The 19,040-nt window shown below is 48.5% G+C and overlaps 1 protein-coding gene across 3 annotated transcripts in view; it reads right to left on the bottom strand.

The window, feature by feature from the left end:
- Positions 1 to 4,118: 4,118 nt before the first annotated feature.
- Positions 4,119 to 19,040, bottom strand: part of SV2B (synaptic vesicle glycoprotein 2B) — an 80,313-nt gene continuing 65,391 nt past the window's right edge. For 2 of the 3 annotated variants that reach the window (XM_055141069.1, XM_004617628.2), the window contains exons 7-13: positions 17,945 to 18,055; positions 16,451 to 16,539; positions 14,841 to 15,005; positions 9,946 to 10,079; positions 9,134 to 9,334; positions 8,631 to 8,790; positions 4,119 to 6,114 (exon numbers count right to left, since the gene is read on the bottom strand). In XM_055141069.1, coding sequence (XP_054997044.1) covers positions 5,931 to 6,114; positions 8,631 to 8,790; positions 9,134 to 9,334; positions 9,946 to 10,079; positions 14,841 to 15,005; positions 16,451 to 16,539; positions 17,945 to 18,055 — 1,044 coding nt within the window. In that variant the 3' untranslated portion in view covers positions 4,119 to 5,930. The remainder of the gene's footprint in view (positions 6,115 to 8,630; positions 8,791 to 9,133; positions 9,335 to 9,945; positions 10,080 to 14,840; positions 15,006 to 16,450; positions 16,540 to 17,944; positions 18,056 to 19,040) is intronic. The other variant, XM_055141070.1, reaches the window with a different exon arrangement.

The raw sequence follows: 19,040 nt of genomic DNA, 5'->3' as shown, positions 1-19,040 counted from the left end.
GGAGGCTTTGTCTTTAAGCAGACATTCTCCAATACTCAATCCCCGCAAATTCCCAGGCGCAGCCGGGGCTCTGCCTACATGAAATCAGACACCAGTAATAAAATGAGCAGCAGGGCTGCTAAAATGAGAAGGGTTTAAATACCAGCTGTGGGATTCCAAATCTGAATCTCCATCTAAATGGCCCCAAAGATGACCCAAAACTAAATAAATGAATAAATAAATAATAAAACAACCTCTATCAAAGGATCAGGGGGATGCTGGGGCTTTGAGTGAATGTGGTCTGGAATGACCCTCCAGGTCCCAGCACCCGCTAAAGGCTAGATGTTCATGGGTTTGTGAGTTTCTCAGAGATGACAGGAAACTCGGGCCAACCTGAATGACAGCATCCCGGTCTCTGCTGCCGCCTAGTGTTCAAGGATGGAATCCAACTTCCCCTGGAAACTAAAACCCCAACTCAGGCATAAAAACCCAAAACAGAGTCCTGTAAAGAACAGCAATGAGAGGGCTGGAATGCAGGTTTCTGGAATTTATCCTTATTCAAGTCATAAGTCCTGGGGAAATTAGCTATCATCATCCTACATTGGCTAGAGTTGCATTTTCTGGACCAGCGTCACAGTGGAAGGAAAGTTCGACCCTAAAATGCAATAGGATGAAATGATAATTTGGAGCTAATGGGACATCTAGGAGGTGATAGGTCCAAGGACCCAGGTTTGATCCGAGGTATTGCCTGCCCCCCTCGAGTGGCCCCTTTGGCCAGGAGAAGCTCCAGGTCCCAGGAACACTTCCTGGTGACAATCCCACCTCCTGTTTTTAAAATATAAAAATAGATTAATAAACGCTTGCTTTATCTCTTTGTACTATTTTCAAGGTGGGAATGACTTTGTCACTCTTCAGGAGAAGCATTTCCTTCCAAAATAAGAATCACAGTTTCTTCCCAATATGTGGAGCGTTCTGGTACAATTGGAGTCGTGTCTGCTCCTATGTCTGCAAGTGGGTCTCAATGGCTTTGCCATCGTTTGTGCTACAAATACAATGCCTTGAGGCCCTTTCACAGCCAGAGAGAAGGAACCCAGAAAGCAATGCTGTGAACCAACTTTGCCCAGGGAACCACCCTCTCTGGCTTCCCACTCTGTAAAATCAAACGTGGGACAGTTGCATACTACGCAGCTCTAAGAGAGAACAGCATTGGGGCCGGAGCAACAGTACAGCAGGTAAGGGACTAGGCCTCCAGCAGCTGACCTGGGTTCAATCCTGCCCCCCATATCCCCTATGACCCTCTGATCCCACCAGGAGTAATTCCTGAGCTCAGGGCCAGGAATAACCCCTGAACACTGCCAGGTGTAGCCCCATTAAGAGAAAAAAGAAAAAAAGAAAGAGGAGGAGAAGCTGAAGAAGAAACATAAGCAAAAAAAGCAGAAGCAGATGAAGCTAAAGAAGCAGAAGAAGTAAAAGATCAGAAGTAGCAAAAGCAGAGGCAGAAACACAAGAAGGAGAAGGAGGAGAACCCTTACTCCTGGCTTGAATGTTCCAGAAAGTGTTTTATGTCTCTTAGTACATGTTCTTTCTTCCACGCTATAATTGGAGGCAATGGTAACAACCTTTATTCTTCCATCCAGCCTCAATGAGTTGTCCTAAGTCTTTGTTCCAGTTATCATTAATTTATTTGGAGGGGAGACCTCACTGCTGTCACCAAAGCAAGCACATAAATTCCCCACCTTGTAATGAAATAAAATGTGCTGTAAACTTGCCTCAAATGCAAAGGTTCAATGGGGTTTATTTACAAACTCTTCTTACAATTTTCCTAAAGACATACATGGTGACAGAGCTATGCAGCAAAAACGTCTCTAGAGAAGCTTCCAGAACCCTTCATGCCACAGCCCTTTACGCCCAACTTCCTTCAAAAGCACCAAGTTTTACTTTTACTTTTTTTTTCTTTTTGGGTCACACCCAACAATGCACAGAGGTTACTCCTGGCTCATGCACTCAGGAATTACTCCTGGTGGTGCTCGGGGACAATTTGAGATGCTGGGAATCGAACCCAGGTTGGCCCTACCCACTGTGCTATCGCTCCAGACCCTTACTTTTACTTTTTACCCTTTTTTTGCCTTTTTGGGTCAAATGCTCAGGGGTCACTCCTGGCTCTGCACTGAGGAATCAGTCCTGGTAAAGCACCAAGTTTTCAATAGAGGATCCACACAGAGGCAGCAAGGGACAGGCGATCACTATTTAGGAAAACACACATTGCCTAAGGATTGAGTACAGGCATCTGCCCCTTTCCCTTCTATTGAGCTTTCAGTCTTCTCCAGAGATGCCTCCATGTCGCACTCATGCTGACGCTCCAATATATGTGTCTTGTCATAGACTTACTAGCCTCTAATGCAGCCCTGTGTGCAGAAGAAAGCTGAGGGTTGTTTTGTTTTGTTATTTTGAAAAGAGAGAACCATTACCAAAGCCAAATGAATTACAAGGCACCACAACATGTTTTATGTCTATGAAAAATCACTGCCATGTATAGGGTTGGAGAGACGAAACAGGTGAAGCGTTGGCCTTGCACACAGCTGACCTGGGTTCAATCCCCAGCATCCCACATGGTGGCTGGAGCCAGCCAGGAGTGAGTGTATAGCCAGGAGTAAGCCCTGAGCATTGCCAATATGTCATGATTTGGAGGGAAAGCGCCGTTATCATGTACACTTGGGTGACCGCGCAGCTAGACTGGCTCTAGACGCTGATGGTCCCTTCTTCAGGATGTGAGCTCATGAGTGTCAATTCAGTCTGGTAGTCAATCATTGGGGCCATGAACTTCCCCCAACAAAACAATATTGACACATCAGTGCAGTCCCAGATGCGGTTTCAGGACTAACACTATCCGTGTCACCTGGGAGCTTGTAAACAATACACATTGCTGCTTCCTGTCTGCACTGTGGATGTGAGGACCAGTGCTCCAGCAGCCTTCCTGGTCCACGAGGTAGTCTCAGGAAAACATGCACTCCCTCAGCATCACAGAACCTCAGGCAGGAGTCTGTCCTCAACCAGAGATGACAAAGCAGTCAGGGCTGGCTTTCCTCTAGGGCCCCCTCAGGAGAGAGAAATAAACTTTTGACTTATTACCATTGTCTGCTTAGCCTCTGAGCTTGGGTTTCCAACTATAAGTGAATCCTAACTGAGTCTCTAATATTGGGTCGATGTTAATTGAGGTGCCGCAGAGGAGGAAACAGTTCTCCTGCCCCACTCTCAGGTCCTGCCAACGTTTGCTGTTGCCCTTTATCCTTCCACGCAGGCAAACCAGTTTCATTTCTACAAACATGACCCGGCTTTTGAGGGGTCACCTGGCAGCTCCTGGAGGAAAACAAACACAGGTGAGCTGGTCTTACTCAGACCCCCTCCGTGAATGGTCCAGAAGCAGGAGTCCCTGATGGAGGAGGCATCTGAACCACGATACTTGGTGCCAACTCACCCACTTGCTGTAAATGGGGAATGACAGCAAGAACCACGGCCCCCAGGGCCCAGCCCAGAGACTGGCACCCAGGAAGGAGAATGGATGAACACACCTGGTGGATTTATATCGATTTTGAGTTTATTTATGCCAATCTTGTATGGATACTAATCTTTCTATTTTCTAATCTTCTCACTGCACCTAGGTGAATGGTATCATTCTCAAAGCCTCTATGGAGAAGGCCACGGGAGGTAGAGGTTGGGGGAAGAAATAGTCCAGAACTGAAGGAACAAACCACAGTCATGAAAGCAACCACTAAACTCATGGAGCACCTGCATACATAAGGCCTGTATCATTAGGTTACACTGGCGGTGTGGTAAGACTGAATGCTTAAAATGGCTATATAAAGAGCAACTTTGTAAATCATGGTGTTTTAATAAGGACTTTAATAATTTAATTTTTTTAAAAACAAAGACTTACCTCATTTGACCTTTCAGGAGCCTTCTAAGCAAAATTAGAAAGTTGAAGGGAACAATTCTCAACACCCCTCCTACAACACACACACACACACACACACACACACACACACACACTCACACACTCACACATGTACTGATATAATCAATCTAAGAATAGACAAGAAACCTACATATCTGAAAATAATCTCTAGCCTCAGCTCTTCAAGGTTTGTTGACAGTTTTTTTATTTTTATTATTATTATTATTCTTTTTAATGAACAAATACAAGGTTGCCAAGGGGCCCTGGGAGTGGGGGATTACTGATTACACAACCTTAGGCTAATGGGCTATCAACATCCCTTGTAGGATCCCCCCCCCAACACACGCACACACTAATCATTTCCAATAAATGACAGATTGAAAACCAGCGTCCAGAGATGACACGGTTCAGCTGAGACTCTCACAAGCAGATGTTCCCCAAGCCGGGCACTGTAGAAAACTGTGACCTTCCCCCTCTTGGTCGTGGGGAAGACTCACATGTCCTTAACCTCCCAAGTGTGTCATCCCAACAAGATGCCAGCTTTGAAACAAGCGATTCCTCTCAGGAGCAGTGACAGCCCTGATGGCAGCCCAGTGGCAGCCGGTCCTTCACAGGCCCAAGACACGATCCTTATGCATCCCTCAGTCCAAGTGATGGGTGAAAGAGGAATCACCCTGCTTTGCTTCGGAGGTTGGGGGAAAGTGCCAGAAAGAGACGGAGGACGTCAGAGCTTGGAAATCAAGTGGATTTCACGCCCACGACGATTGCAACCACTTCAGTGCCAGAGAGACACGGAGACATGGAGCTCAGAGATTTGCCCCTGGGACCTCACCCCTAGAACAAATCGGTCTCTGGTTTGGCTGCTAAAAGGAATAAAGGATTTACAGGGAAGAATGTAGTCTCCTTGCTCACTCACCCCGCGTGCGGTCAGGTAATGGAAGGGCTTTGTTGGTTCTCAGCGAGCAAGAAAGTCCATAGCCAGTGCTGAGGGGTGAGGTGAGCAGACAGAGTGCATCTGTCCACCCTCACGAAGGAGCAGGAGTGTACCCAGGTTACATGAACTATGCAGTTCTATTTACCCAGTGTATCATCCCCCAGGCGGAAAGTTAAATGGCTTTAAGAAGTTGTGCTTGCATTCCAATCCATACATCGAATCTCCCTGGACCTCACCCAGCCCATCCTTCCAAACGATGGGAAATGTTTGCAGGTTCCAAGTTGCGAGATCTTCCCGTTACACCCAAACACAGCTATGTACAAAGTTAGTTTACAGAGTAGCAATGCCTTTTCTTGGAGTGACCCAAAATAGGCGTGAAGAGCATCATTGAACTAACCAGTGCATCACCCTGGATAGCTGAGAACACTTTGGTGGGGAAATAGGTCCCTCGGGAGAATGCCGGAAGGTTTCGATTTTGATGATCAGAGTATCCACAGGGCAAATCTGCAAGTTTTCCAGGGGAAAAACGAGAGAGGCGATGCTTTGAAGTGCAAAAATTAGATGGAGCCTTTCCTGCAAGTGCTCGGGTGAGTTGGTCAGATCACCGCCTCCGAGGAAATTTCTGGGGGAGGTTGAGAGTTTTGTAACATCAGGCTCTGCGGTGCCAGGACACATGGAGAAACACACCCTCCTTGCCTAGTGCCTGGGAACTGTGGTCTTTCTCAGGTCGATTCCTGGGTATTCTGACTTCTCTTGTCACTAAAAAGATTTAGACTTTATCACCTCAAAGATATTTTGGTTTTTTTGTTTTGTTTTGTTTTGTTTTTTGGGGTGGGGTTTTTTTTTTTTTTTGATTCTTTAAACACAGCCTGGGGCTGTGTTACCTGACGTCAAGAGATCAGGGAGTGCAAAGGTGGCCTGAGTAGCCCCAAATCCATCACCTGAGTCAGACACACTGACAGCCCTGAATAAGGGGGTCACAAAAGCAACTGGTTTTAGCTGTCCGGGGGTAAGGACAGGAAGCGTGGGTGCCTTGGAAGCTCCTGGAAATGGTTCTTCTTCCCCTCACATCAGGACCTGTTCTCGAGTCTCTGGTAGCCGAAGTGCAATGAGGCCGCCACCCACTAGGGATGCAGCTGCCAGAAGGATGGGGATCACCTTGGTGATCCCAACAAACGAAGCAAAGATGGTGTTCCCCAGGATGGCACCAAACTTGCATATTCCATTGAGGATGCCAAAGGCAGTGGCCCTGCAAGGGAAAAAAGGTCCATAAGGATCACGGGATACTTGCTCTTCCTGGTGGTGGGAGAAGGTACAGAGACAGTAAGAAGAGAAATTGTTCTCCTAGGGTACGAAGTGATAGAACAGTGGGGAGGGTACCTGCCTAGCAGACAGCCAACCCAGGTTCAATCCCTGGCATCCTAGATGAGTGATTCCTGAGTGCAGAGCCAGGAGTAAGCCCTGAGCATCTCCTGGTATGGCCTCCCAAAAAAGAAGAAAGAAAGAAAGAAAGAAAGAAAGAAAGAAAGAAAGAAAGAAAGAAAGAAAGAAAGAAAGAAAGAAAGAAAGAAAGAAAGAAAGAAAGAAAGAAAGAAGGAAGGAAGGAAGGAAGGAAGGAAGGAAGGAAGAAAGAAAGAAAGAAAGAAAGAAAGAAAGAAAGAAAGAAAGAAAGAAAGAAAGAAAGAAAGAAAGAAAAGAAAGGAAATTGCTTTCCTAGCCTAATTGGAAATATAGAATAGTCCAGAGAAAAAATAATTCATGATAATAATAAAATTATTTTTTAAATAAAAACAATAATTTTAAAAATTATTTTAAGCCATTTCTATTTCAAATAATAAATAAAATTAAAATGATAATAAAATAATACAGAGCAAAAAAGGGGAAGGAGAAAAAAAAGGGAAGAAATTGCTTTCCTAGATTAAAAAGTAGCACATTCTCATTGTGGCCTAATTGGAAATACAGAATACTACAGAGCTTCCAATACAGTCCTATCAGGGAAAGGTAACCACCATTATTAACATTTGCAAATTTTGACTTTCAATAATGTTTTCACTGCATTTACGGTTGAAAAGTTCATAGGGAGCGAGTATTTGAACCTTTGAGAGAATGCGTGAGAACAGAGCAGAAAAGGTCAGTGCCTTGGCCCTTTGGCGGAGACTGACCCAACTAGACAGGTTTGGTTTTGTTCGTTTGCTGGGGGGGCTACACCATCAGTGCTTGGGGTCTACTCCGAGCTCTGCACTCAGGGGTCACTTAGGGGGGTTCAGGGAACCATATGGGGCCTGGGGGTCAAACGCAGGTCAGCCGTGTACAAGGCAAGCGCCTACTGACCTGACTGTGTTTGTGAGGCTACCTTTCCCAGCCCCCCGGTGTGAGAGGGTGGTCAAGTGGCTGTACGCAGGCCAATGCTGGGAGGTAGAGAGGGAGCTATCTAGGAGGAATTTTACTGATTTGGGATGGACTCAAGTTAAAGGAAAAATAAGGAAAATTCAATATTCATGTCATAATTTAAGCTTGGGATGTGACCTAGTGGTTGACAGCAAGGTATGTGAGGTCTGAGTTGGTATCTGTTCCCCCCCAACCCCCCGCAACATACACACACACACACACACACACACACACTTCAGTACAGTATATCTTGACATATATTTAAATTGTCTTTTATATCTTCCAGTAAAGCTTTTTGGTTTTTACTTCCCATAACTGTTCCATCTCTCTCATCAAATCAATTCATGGGTATTCTCCTTTCTCATGTCACTAAAAAGATTTAGATTGTATCACCTCTACTTCTGATAATTAAAAAAAGAAATCCATACGTTGTTGGTTTTATTCCTAGTCACTTACCAAAGCATTTCATGGCTTCTAACAGTATCTTGAATGATGTCTCTTGGGTTCCCTAGGTACAAAAATCACTTCCCACTCACATAATAATCTGTTCCCTCTCATTTTAGATAATACATAGAAATTCTTTGGCTCAAGAGAGAGGGTGTCCAGCTGTGCTTCTCCAAGCTGCCTCTCCCCAGTGCCCTGGGCAGGAGAGAGAGGAAAGCGGAGAGGACGCTTGCCTTGCATGTGGCTGACCTGGGTTCGATTCCCACCATCCTAGAGGGCCCATCAAGCACCACCAGGAATGATTCCTGAGTGCAGAGCCAGGAGTAATTCCTGAGCACCACTGGGTGTGACCCCAAAATAAATAAACTGGGGGGGGGTATAAAAGAAAACTTTGGAACAGGGGGAAGGTTCCCAGTGGACTTTCACTGACCTGCTATTCACACCCCTGGACGTCCCTTTGCTTCCTTTAAAAGTCACAACTGTCCCATGAAGGGAAGCATAGCTAGCAGGCGATGTGCCTTTCCTCTGAAGAGGGCATCTCCCCAAGTGACGGGCAGAGGAGTGAGGCTGGCGTGAGCGCCCCAGCCGCCTTCTTAGCAAATGTCCCCAACCCCCAGGTTCACACCAGCCTTCACTTCTCTGCCTCTCTTCCTGGCCCATTTTCTCCCACGATCAGGCTCATTCACGGTGCTCTCTGGCTGGCTGCGTGGGGGTTTCTCTGCCTCTCCTGGAGCTGGGCCTCTCTCCAGCCCACCCACTGCTGGTCACCACACAGGGGACACTCAACCACTTAAAAAGAGCTTAGTCCACAGGACCTCAGGCAGACCCGAATGGCTCTTGGGAGCTTCTGATCTCTGGCTAGAAGATCGCAACAGATCAGATCTCAAGAGCTCACAGCTCAGATGAGCAGGTGGGAGAACAGGGGACACAGACCTCTGGTTGGTGGGGTACAGCTCCACCGTGATCACATCCAGCGCGTTCCAGGCGGCAATGCTGGTGCCACAGAACAGGCACTGCCAGCCAATCATCGCCGACTCACTGTTGCCAAAGAACAGGAAGAAGCAGCAGCCTGCCGAGATGAGCATGGAGCCCCCTGTGAGAAAGAGCGAGGCGGAGATTCAGGCGCGCCCGTCCGCTCGAAGCCCCACTGTACTCTCGGGACCCAACAGGGAATGAGGAAACTGGACTCGACCAAGGGTGAGCGTTTCAGAGGGATTTATGCATTCTCTTACAAGCAATTGGGGTGAGGGGAATTCATGCCCTAACTGCAGTGCTAAGTGAATCAGGGATGTCACAGACATGAAGGGGCTTCCCAGGGCTGGAGCAGACATGTCACCCCCGGGCCACACACCAGCACAACCACGTGTCTGACCACTCAGCTTTCCTTGGACAGATCCCACTGCCCCCCCCCCCCCCCAACCAGTGCCTCAACTCACCGATCATCTTGAGCCTCCCGATTCTGTCCATGAGCAGAGCAGAAATGATGTTCCCAGGCAGGACAGACAGACTGCCCAGGAAGCTGACGAGGTAAATGAGGAAGTCGTTGTCCTCCTCCAAGGCCATGTGGCACCCCTCCTTCTGCTTCAGGAATGTGGAGTTGACGAAGCGGCAGTTGATGAATTTATGCTCGTAGAGGTCTGGGGAGAGAAGGAAATACATGTCTGGCCCACGGTGGGCAGACAGGGCCGGGGAGACTAGGGCAGGGGTGGGCTGTGGTCCAGAACTTGACCCGAGGCAGTGTTCTCATTTATGACGGTGAGGACACAAGCCTGGACTGGCCAGTTCCCACTAGGGCTTACACTATCATTTCACCCGTGTCCTCAAAGGTTCCTGCAAAGACCCTTCACATGTAGCACTAGTTACTTGAGATCAAGAACTTTGGTGCCCAAGAATGGAGCAATAGCATAGCGGGGTGGGCGCTGGCCTTACACGCAGCCAACCTGAGTTCGACCCTTGGCATCCCATTTGGTCCATGAGCACTGCCAGGAGTAATTCCTGAGTGCAGAGACAGGAGTAAACCCTGAGCATCACTCTGTATGGCTCAAAAAACCAGAAGGGGAAAAAAAAAAACAGTGTGTCTGGTTTGGGCCATACTTGAACCCGAAACCTATGTCCCCATCCCAAAATTCAGAACTGGGCACTCATATCTGTGAACACGTTTCTAATCTGAAAGCTTATACCAAGCAGTTTGAGTGTTAGACAAGAACAGGCATGTCAGAGCCAAGCTAGCTGCGCACCCACATCCTACCTGTATTATAAAACACCGATGACTCGATGGTGCAGTTTCTGAAGTAAGTATCAGTAGATGTCACATCTTCAAAGAAGCACTCGTTAAAGAAAGTGTTCTCGAACAGCACATGTTTCAAGTACATCCTTATGAATCTGTGAAAAAAGACATTAGCTGGTGAGTGACTCAGCCAGTTAGACGGGACACAGGAGATCAAAATCAAGCCCCAAATAGACCAAGTACCGGAATATTCTTTCCAATCCAGACGAGTTGCCCATTTCTCATTTGTGTATAAGATTTCTACATTTCTTTCTTTTGTTTTGGTTTTTAGGGCCACACCAGCTATGCTCAAGGATTACTCCTGATTCTGTGGTCAGGAATTACTCCTGATTTTGTGCTCAAGGGTCACTCTTTGTGAGCCCAGGGGGCCATATGGGATGATGTGGTTGACCCAATAAGCTGCTTGCAAGATAATCACTCTACTATCTCTCTGGTCCTGTACATAAGCCTTTCTTATATCAGTGTAGTCTCTTTGAAAAACAAGTTTGCCTACCCTCCCTTTGCCTTAGAAATATTTACAGGACTGTAACAATGTATTCCACATATTCTTGGTCATGCATTCAAAGAAATGTATTCACTAGTCTCCCCTAGCAGATGGCAGGTACATACATACACACAAACATGTATGCCCCATGACATACATGGGGCATACATGTTTGTGTATTGTAGCCATTGTAGTAATTAGAAGTATCAGTATGTCTTAAACTGCAATAATCTCCATGACATATCGTTAGATTAAAAAGTCTTTTTAACAGACACACAGATGAATCTCAGACCTGAGCAACCTGTGGCTGAGACGTGCCATCTGAACTTTGCAAAAGGCCTTCTCCGCTGGGCTGCTCCAGACAGGGGCGGGTGCTGTCCCTACACCTGCCCTCTAAGAGCCCCAGTGGTCGCCATTTTCTAGAAGCCAGCGAGAAGCACCAGGTACGAGTTCACAGTGGTAGCAAATCCCAATTCTCGTGGGACAAGGAAAAGTGGGCCATCCTTCCCCCCTGCCCCAATGGGATGCCGAGATGATGTCACATCCACCCACTGTCTACTTAAGCTCCCATGTGGCCACGATCCAGAGACACACAGATGAATCTCGGACCCGAGCAACTTGCTGCAGCGATTTCTTCAGACCCTAATTATTAAAATCTTAGAATTCCTTGAGCAATATTATATTATATCCATAACAAGCAATACAAAACAAATTGTACAACATTGCATTTTTGGCAGGTATGAGGGATGGTATGACTGGTCTTGAAATATCAAAAGTAACTAAAGTAGTGAAAGAATACCTTGCAAAGGGAGGTGTGGAATGAGGGGTAGGGGAATCTGGGGGTTTTGGTGGTGGAAGGGATGGGTGTTAGGTGACCATATGATCAAAGTTTAAACATGAGATTTTTCTTATTGTACCTCACGGTGAATTAATAAAAATTAAAAATAAATCAATTTAAAAAATTAAAAAGTCTTTTCTAAAAAGGGCTGGGATGGAGTGATAGAACAGTGGGTAGTGTGCTTTCCTTGCACACGGCCAGCCTGGGTTCGATCCCTAGCATCCTGTATGGTCCCTTGAGCACCACCAGAAATGGTTCCTGAGCACAGATCCAGGAGTAAGCCCTGAGCATCACTGGGTGTGGCCCAAAAACAAAACAGACAACAACAACAACAAAAATCTGTTTTCATTTTGTTCCCAGAGATGCATCAGTGAGTTTGCAGGTTGTTCACACAAAGGTGATGCTGGAGGCGACTCAGGTCCTGGCCACTTTTGTTGCTATTGGTCTTTATTTTTTGCTTCTTTTTTCTTTTTTCAATTTTTCTGCTATGTTGGGCTCAAGCCCAAATCAACACATGCAAGGTAGTATTTCTACCACTGAGGCACAGCCAGGCCCCAAGTTTTTGCCTTTCTCCTCTTTGATCCCATGAGACATGAATGACATAAACTTTGGTCATATAGAATGTTTTATAGTGTCGCGGAGAAAGTTGAGCCATAAATCAGAAACAGGCCTGGCCTTAAAGTATCTCACTGAGTCAGTTATCAAGAGCTAAAAGAGAGGAGAGGAGAAAGGACCATGGGTTAGTTTATGAGACTAGGATAAATCATGTCTGCCCACCGCTAATTTATAGGGTGAAGCGGCAGAACGGCGAGATTGGTTCAGGAGAGTGCATGGTCCAAAAGGCAGTTACTAAGTGCCTCTTGTGAGATGTCCCTAAGGAAGCAGAAGGTGTAGTCAGGTCACTGTCTGAATTGTGCCATTGCCATCATTTTATCTCAGGGACCCTCATGCCCAGGAGGTGCCCTAAATCTGCAGCTGCCATGTTTCAGGCAGGGGCTGGGAGACGGTGCGGGAGGAAGGGCATTAGCTTTGCACTTGGTCAGCCATATGGCTCCCGTGTGCACACGTGACCTTCCTCCTGAACTGTAAATCAGTGAAGATAAGGTCGCTGCCTCCAGATACACTGTCCCTGCCCTAAGCTCTGCCTAGGCAGTGCCCAGCTGTAGGGACACACCACAGCCAGCAGGTGGCAGCACGACGCAAGAAAAGACACAGGGTTCTCCTTGCAGTCCTCTGGGATAGGAAGTGGGAAGTGTGTGTGTGTGTGTGTGTGTGTGTGTGTGTGTGTGTGTGTGTGTGTGTGTGTGAATGTGTGTGTGCAGGAGCGTGTGTTTGTGCGCATGCATGTGCATGTGTGTACGTGTGTGTATGTGTTGTGTCTCTGTGCACGTGTTCTCTGTGTGTCTGTGTCTGTGTTGATGTGTGTGTATGTCAGTTTGTCTGTGTGTGTTTTTGTGCATCTGTGGTGTGTGTGCCTGTATGTATTTGTGTCTGTGTCTATGTGTCCATGTGTGTGTCCATGTGTGTCTGCAAATGTCTGTGTATTTGTGTGTGTCTATGTATCTGTGTGTGTCTGTGTGTGTCTATGTGTCTGTGTGTGTCTGTGTGTGTGACTGTATCTGGGGGTGGTGGGGACAGGTGATTACAAGTGTTGCTCAAGGGTCTGGGGAGGGGGGTCCCCTCCCTGTGACTCTCAGCCCAGCTAAAGGACCTATACAAGGGCCTTAGACCCAGAGTGATAGTGCTTGCCTTGCATGAAGCTATCCCAGGTTAAACTCCTCGAGTACCACATGTCCCCGAACCCACCAGAAGTAATTCCTGAGTGCAGAGACAGGAATAATCCCTAAACATCACTGGGTGTGACCCAGAAATAAAACAAAAACAGCCTAGAGGGAGAGGGCAGTGGATAGGCATTTGCTTAGTGTGTAACACTCCTGGGTTCCACCCCCAACACCCCATGTGGTCCCTCAAGCACCACAGAAGTGATCCCTGAGCACAGAGCCAGGAGTAAGCCCTGAACAGAGTGGATGTGGCCACTCTTCCTTCCCCAACCCCGAAAAAAAAAAAGAATAAAAACAAACCCCAGAGCCCTGTGGGAACTGGGTTTCCCAGTGAGACACAGTTGTGTGAATATGTGTGAATGTGAGCTGGTGGAGAGTCACCTCCGTCTCCATCCCCAACCATGAAAGAGGAAGTGTGCTTCCTCCTCCCAGGTCCCAGGGAAGACTGAGCTAAGATCTTTTCTCAGAACCTGGCGCACAGATAGAGGCTCGTGCTGGCTGCCCTGGTTGCTACTGTCAGTGCCCACAGTCACTGAGACGGTACACACGGGCTCTTCCTGTGAGCTCGGTGCTGCAGGAGCACTCTTGGGGGTGGGGAGCACTCTCGCAGGTGGGGAGCTCTTTCGCAGGTGACATCAACCCACTTCTCATGTCCCCAAGTGCCCAGCATTTCTAGTGCTCCAACAAAGCCACGCATCACCTGTCCCACACAAGGTCTCTGAACCTCCGAGGTGCCTCTCTCGCCATGACTCTGGCGTCCCTGGTTAGTGATGCCATCATGTCTGTGGAGTGTCTGTGTGCAGGTGCAGGCAGGGAGTGTAGACAGGTGTGACTGCGCTTCAGCACTGAAAATGTCAACGCCCAAAATTGGATTCGGTCCCCACTGCCCTCGCCCAGGTAATGTCTACTCCCAGGTCTCACATCTGTCTCACAGCTCACATCTTCCCTCTCTCTTTCTCCAGATACTGCAGGGAGTATGTGCTTAGGCCTGGCTCCTTCCCTGAGAGCAGGCAGGCAACAGACCCCCACTGGCTGACTGCGGTGGCCACAGGGGGCAGAAGACACAGGGTGGACATCTTGATGGAGATGGTCAGTCTGGGGCAGTTAGCACTGCCCGTGGGCAGAGCCTGCAAAGCCCTACACCAGAGCAGAAAACACGGACAAGGAATCAACTTTGGATGCCACGACCCAGAGAAATCCAGCCAAGATGCTGCCTGCCCAGTCGGGGGGCTCCAGCAGACAGACGCCTACAGCCCAGTGAGCGGGGCTGCCAGCCCGGAGCATGGGCCAAGGGTACAGGCCTGCAGAAACATGGACAGGATGCCCCCAGACTCCACATCCCACCTCACTCCTGGGGCTGAGGGGGCCACATGGAACCACCCGGGAGGTAATATTCAGTGAAAGAATAACACAGGATGGTCTCAAGTGAGCCTTGGCATGGAAAAGCTTCTAAAAGCAAAGAACTCTGTGGTCAAGCACGGCCGAGAGTGGGCAGTCTGTGGACTCACGGCGTCGGCCAGAGGTGAGGCTCCAGGAGTCTGCAAGAAAGTCTCATCTCTGGAGATTCGAGGTGTCAGTCCCAGGGCATGACGGGCCTCTGGCAGCTGTGACTATGCCGGTACATGGTTGCTATGGCAGCCTGGAGCCCGGAGCCCTGCCATGATTCATTCCTGCCTTTACACCAGCAATTTCCCAGGGGCAGCTCCCCAGCACTGTCCCTGGGCCCGTTGAGGCCCCGGGCCCTCCCACTTACTTGTCATTCACAAATTTCCCGTGCTGGTGAATCTGGTTCTCCATCGTGAAGTTGATAGTGGCACCATGGACGTGCTCCCCGAAAAACAACTTCATCTTCGACTTGTATTCTTCATCTTGGAAATACCGGATCATGTCAGGGAACCAAACCGTCAGCCCATAGTAACTGCGGGAGAGAGGAGGCCACGGGCTTTGGTCTCTCTGGAACAGAGGGCCCTGGGCTCCCGGCTGGACACAGGACAAGTTTACTTCAGACATATTAAAATAGTGCCCTACTGGAAAACTTAACCTGTCACATTAATAGGCTGAAGGGGAAAATGACAATCTCTTTAGCAGAAAAGACATTTGATAAAAATCAACATGATTCCAACATGATTTTGAAAATATATATTAAGAGGAACCATAGGGATAGTACAGTGGGGAGGGCACTTGCCTTGCATGCAGTCGACCTGGGTTCAATCCCCAGCATCCCATATGGTTCCTCAAGCACCACCAGGAGTGATTCCTGAGTGCAGAGGCAGGAATAACCCCTGAGCATTAACAGGTGTGGCCAAAAAGAAAAAAAAAACACAACCAAGACGTCAGGAATGGATGGAGACCTCCCAAACATGCAAGAAAATAACCATCTCAGTTCAGACTGCCAGGGCTGACTTCACAGGGAAACTGAACTTGCACAGAATCAGGAGCAAGGCCAGGCACCCATCCCACCTCTGCCCCATGATCCTCTCGGGAACAAGCTCTCGGGGATATAAAACTGCAAGACAGGAGGCAAAATGACCTCTATTTGCTGATAATGTGAACTGAATCCAGGACAATTCAGGATAATGCCCATTAGACATTCTATTAAAAAATATATGAGAAAGAAAAAAGAAAAGTCGTCCCGTGTCCCATCCCCCTCGTTAAAAGAGAAATGCAAATGATAAAACACTCGGAACTAACCTTTCTCACCATGAGAGCATTAAAATCCCGAAGCTTACAAGAACGCTATGGCTATGCCAGTCAGGGTCAGAGGGCCTGGGGTCGCTGGCAAGGACAAACGGGCTATATGACAGTGGGAGGAGAATTAGTCTGTGTCTAAAGAGTTACTAAGGGATTCACCATCTTCCACATGACAGCTGCTTTTGTAGGACCTCGTCCACTGATGGACTTGCCCATGAACAAAGCAGCTGCAAGTGGCAACTGCCTGTGGCCTTACATGAGGCCCTGGCACGAGGCGGCAGAGAAAGGGAATGTCATGGCCCTTCCACAGTACAGAGAAATGAGGACAAGCTCCAGGGACTGCAGGGAAAGTCCAAAGGTACTGCTGGGTGCAAACAGTGGGTTCGGGATAATGGGCCTTTGGAAAAAGAAACCCCAGAGCAAGAGCAGGCGGGGGATGAGGGAGGGGCTCTCTTCCCAGGCATGCCCAGCAGAGAAGGCCTCTGGCGGCTGCCTTTCCCAGGGTTCTTGCTTGCAGGGCCAGGATGCATCTGGACGGGCGGCCACGCGGCGGGCATGCATCTTCTGTTCCCTGCAGTCAGGTTTCCAGGGTGACACCACCCAGGAGGGGCGCCCAAGCACAGGCCTCAGAGGCCCGAGAGGCAAAGTCCCAGAGGGAGCCCCTGGTTTTACCTCAAGGCCATGGCGAACCAGACGACAGCCAGCATCAGCGTGTTTGTCCGGAAGGGCCCCAGCACACAGTACAGCGCATTGTCCAGGACCTGGAACCCAGAGACGGGACGTGAGCGGGGCCCTGGGCAAGTGGCAGACTCCTGCAAGGCTTCCTGTTTGGGTCTTGTCTGGGACCCGGTGATGCTCAGGAATTACTCCTGGCAGTGCTCGTGGGATGCCAGGGATCGAACTCAGGTCAGCTGCACGCAAGGCCAGTGTCCTCCCCGCTGTGCAATTTCTATGGTCCCTGTAAGACCTCTGTCACTCTGCCTAGGAGCCTGCCTGGGAACAGGATCCCAGGGTCAGACAGAAGGAAAAACCCATCTTACTCTCCGGCTGGCCTCTGGGAACATGATATCCCTTACCCGTGAGCAAAGACGCCCAGCGTGGGGAATGTCAAAGCACCTGGAAATCCTATACAGTGATCTCCGCCCCATGACTGTGTGAAAGGAGCACAGTGAGGACACAGTGACCGTTCACCTCAACGTCACCCAGGCTCAAGCAACCTGCTTCTCCCGAGAAGGGTCCTTACCCTTCCAGAAGGCTCTCGGAGACTTTGCATGGACTCAAAGGGCCTTTTCTTTCCTTTGTCCTTCCTTCAGGGGGGAGCTGTTACTCATACTGGATAGCTGACCCCGTCCCACATCCCGGCTTGAGCAGAGAGATGTATAGAGGGACTGGAGCAACAGGACAGCAGGGAGGGTGTTTGCCTTGCATGCAGTCAACCCAGATTTGATCTCTGGCATCTCACAGAGTTCCCTAAGCCCTGCTAGAAGTGATCCCTGAGCCCAGAGCTGGGAGTCAGCCCTGAGCATCACTGGGTCACTGTCACTGTCACTGTCATTCCTTTGCTCATCGATTTGCTCGGCAGGCACCAGTAATGTCTCCATTGTGAGACTTGTTGTTACTGTTTTTGGCATGTCGAATATGCCACAGATAGCTTGCCAGGCTCTGCCGTGTGAGCAAGATATTCTCAGTAGCTTGCCGGGTTCTCCAAGAGGGATGAAGGAATGGAACCCAGGCTGGCCACGTGCAAGGCAAATGCCCTACCCACTGTGCTATCGCTCCAGTCCAAAAACAAAAACAAAAATGTAGCTAAAGAGAAGAAGCTATTTGGAGAGTCTGAGCAAGGGCCAGGGAGACAGTACATTGGGGAAGGTGTTTGACTTGCATTCAGTCAACCTGGGTTTGATCCCCGGCATCGCATATGCTCTCCTGGGTATCACCAAGAGTGACCTCTGAGTGCAGAGCCAGGAGTGAGCCAGGAGCGAGTACTAAGCCCCACCAGGTGTGAGTGGCCCAAATCAACAGAGAGTTTGGCGTCCTGGTGCAGAAAGCAGAAGAGGCCAGGCACAGACAGCTGGCCCAGCCCAGCCCCCTTCCCATGCGCTGGGCTTCTGGGCTCCGCCCTAGGTCCCCAACTCCCACAGCGCCTCCCTCAGGCCCCCGTCGTACCTGCTTGAATGTGGTAGTGAACCTGACCAGCCAGCGCTGGTACCAAGTTCCCGTGGCGCTCTGGATCTCGATGAATTCATCCATCTGCTTGGGGGTCTTGATGTTGGAAACCTGCAGAGCGAAGACGAGCTAGAGAACCTCCAGGAAACCCAACTTTGTTTGATATTTTTGATTTGGGGGTCAAAAATTGTCAGGGCTTATGGCCTTCATATATGCAAACAATGAGGCAGAGGAAAGGGACATGAAAAAAGCAATCCCATTCACAATCGTGCCCCAGAAAATCAAGTACCTCGGAATCAGCTTAAACAAGGAAGTTAAAGATCTCTACAAAGAAAACTACAAAACACAACTCCATGAAATCAAAGAGGACATGAGGAAATGGAAACATATACCCTGCTCGTGGATAGGGAGAATCAATGTTGTCAAAATGGCAATACTCCCCAAAGCATTATACAGATTCAACGCGATCCCTATAAGGATACCCATGACATTCTTCAAAGAAATGGATCAAGCAATCCTAAATTTCATATGGAACAACAAACGTCCAAGGATAGCTAAAACAATTCTTGGGAAAAAGATGATGGGAGGCATCACCCTCCCCAACCTCAAACTTTACTACAAAGCGGTAACAATTAAAACAACATGGTACTGGAACAAAGGCAGAGCCGTAGACCAATGGAACAGGGTGGAATATCCCTACACACAACCCCAAATGTCTGATCATCTAATCTTTGATAAGGGAGTAAGAGATGTGAAGTGGAGCAAGGAAAGTCTCTTTAACAAATGGTGCTGGCACAGCTGGTCAACCACATGCAAAAAAATGGGCTTAGACCTTGACCTGACACCATGCACAAAAGTCAGATCAAAATGGATTAAAGACCTCAACATTAGACCACAAACCATAAGGTACATTGAAGACAAGGTCGGCAAAACCCTCCACGATATTGAAGATAAAGTTATCTTCAAAGGTGATACGGAACTAAGCCATCTAGTAAAAACAGAGATCAACAAATGGGACTACATTAAACTAAAAAGCTTCTGCACTGCAAAAGATACAGTGACCAGAATACAAAGACTATCCACAGAATGGAAAGGA

Source organism: Sorex araneus, chromosome 6 (genome assembly GCF_027595985.1).
Source record: "Sorex araneus isolate mSorAra2 chromosome 6, mSorAra2.pri, whole genome shotgun sequence".
NCBI lineage: Eukaryota > Metazoa > Chordata > Mammalia > Eulipotyphla > Soricidae > Sorex > Sorex araneus.
This window is presented reverse-complemented; position numbering and strand designations above follow the sequence as displayed.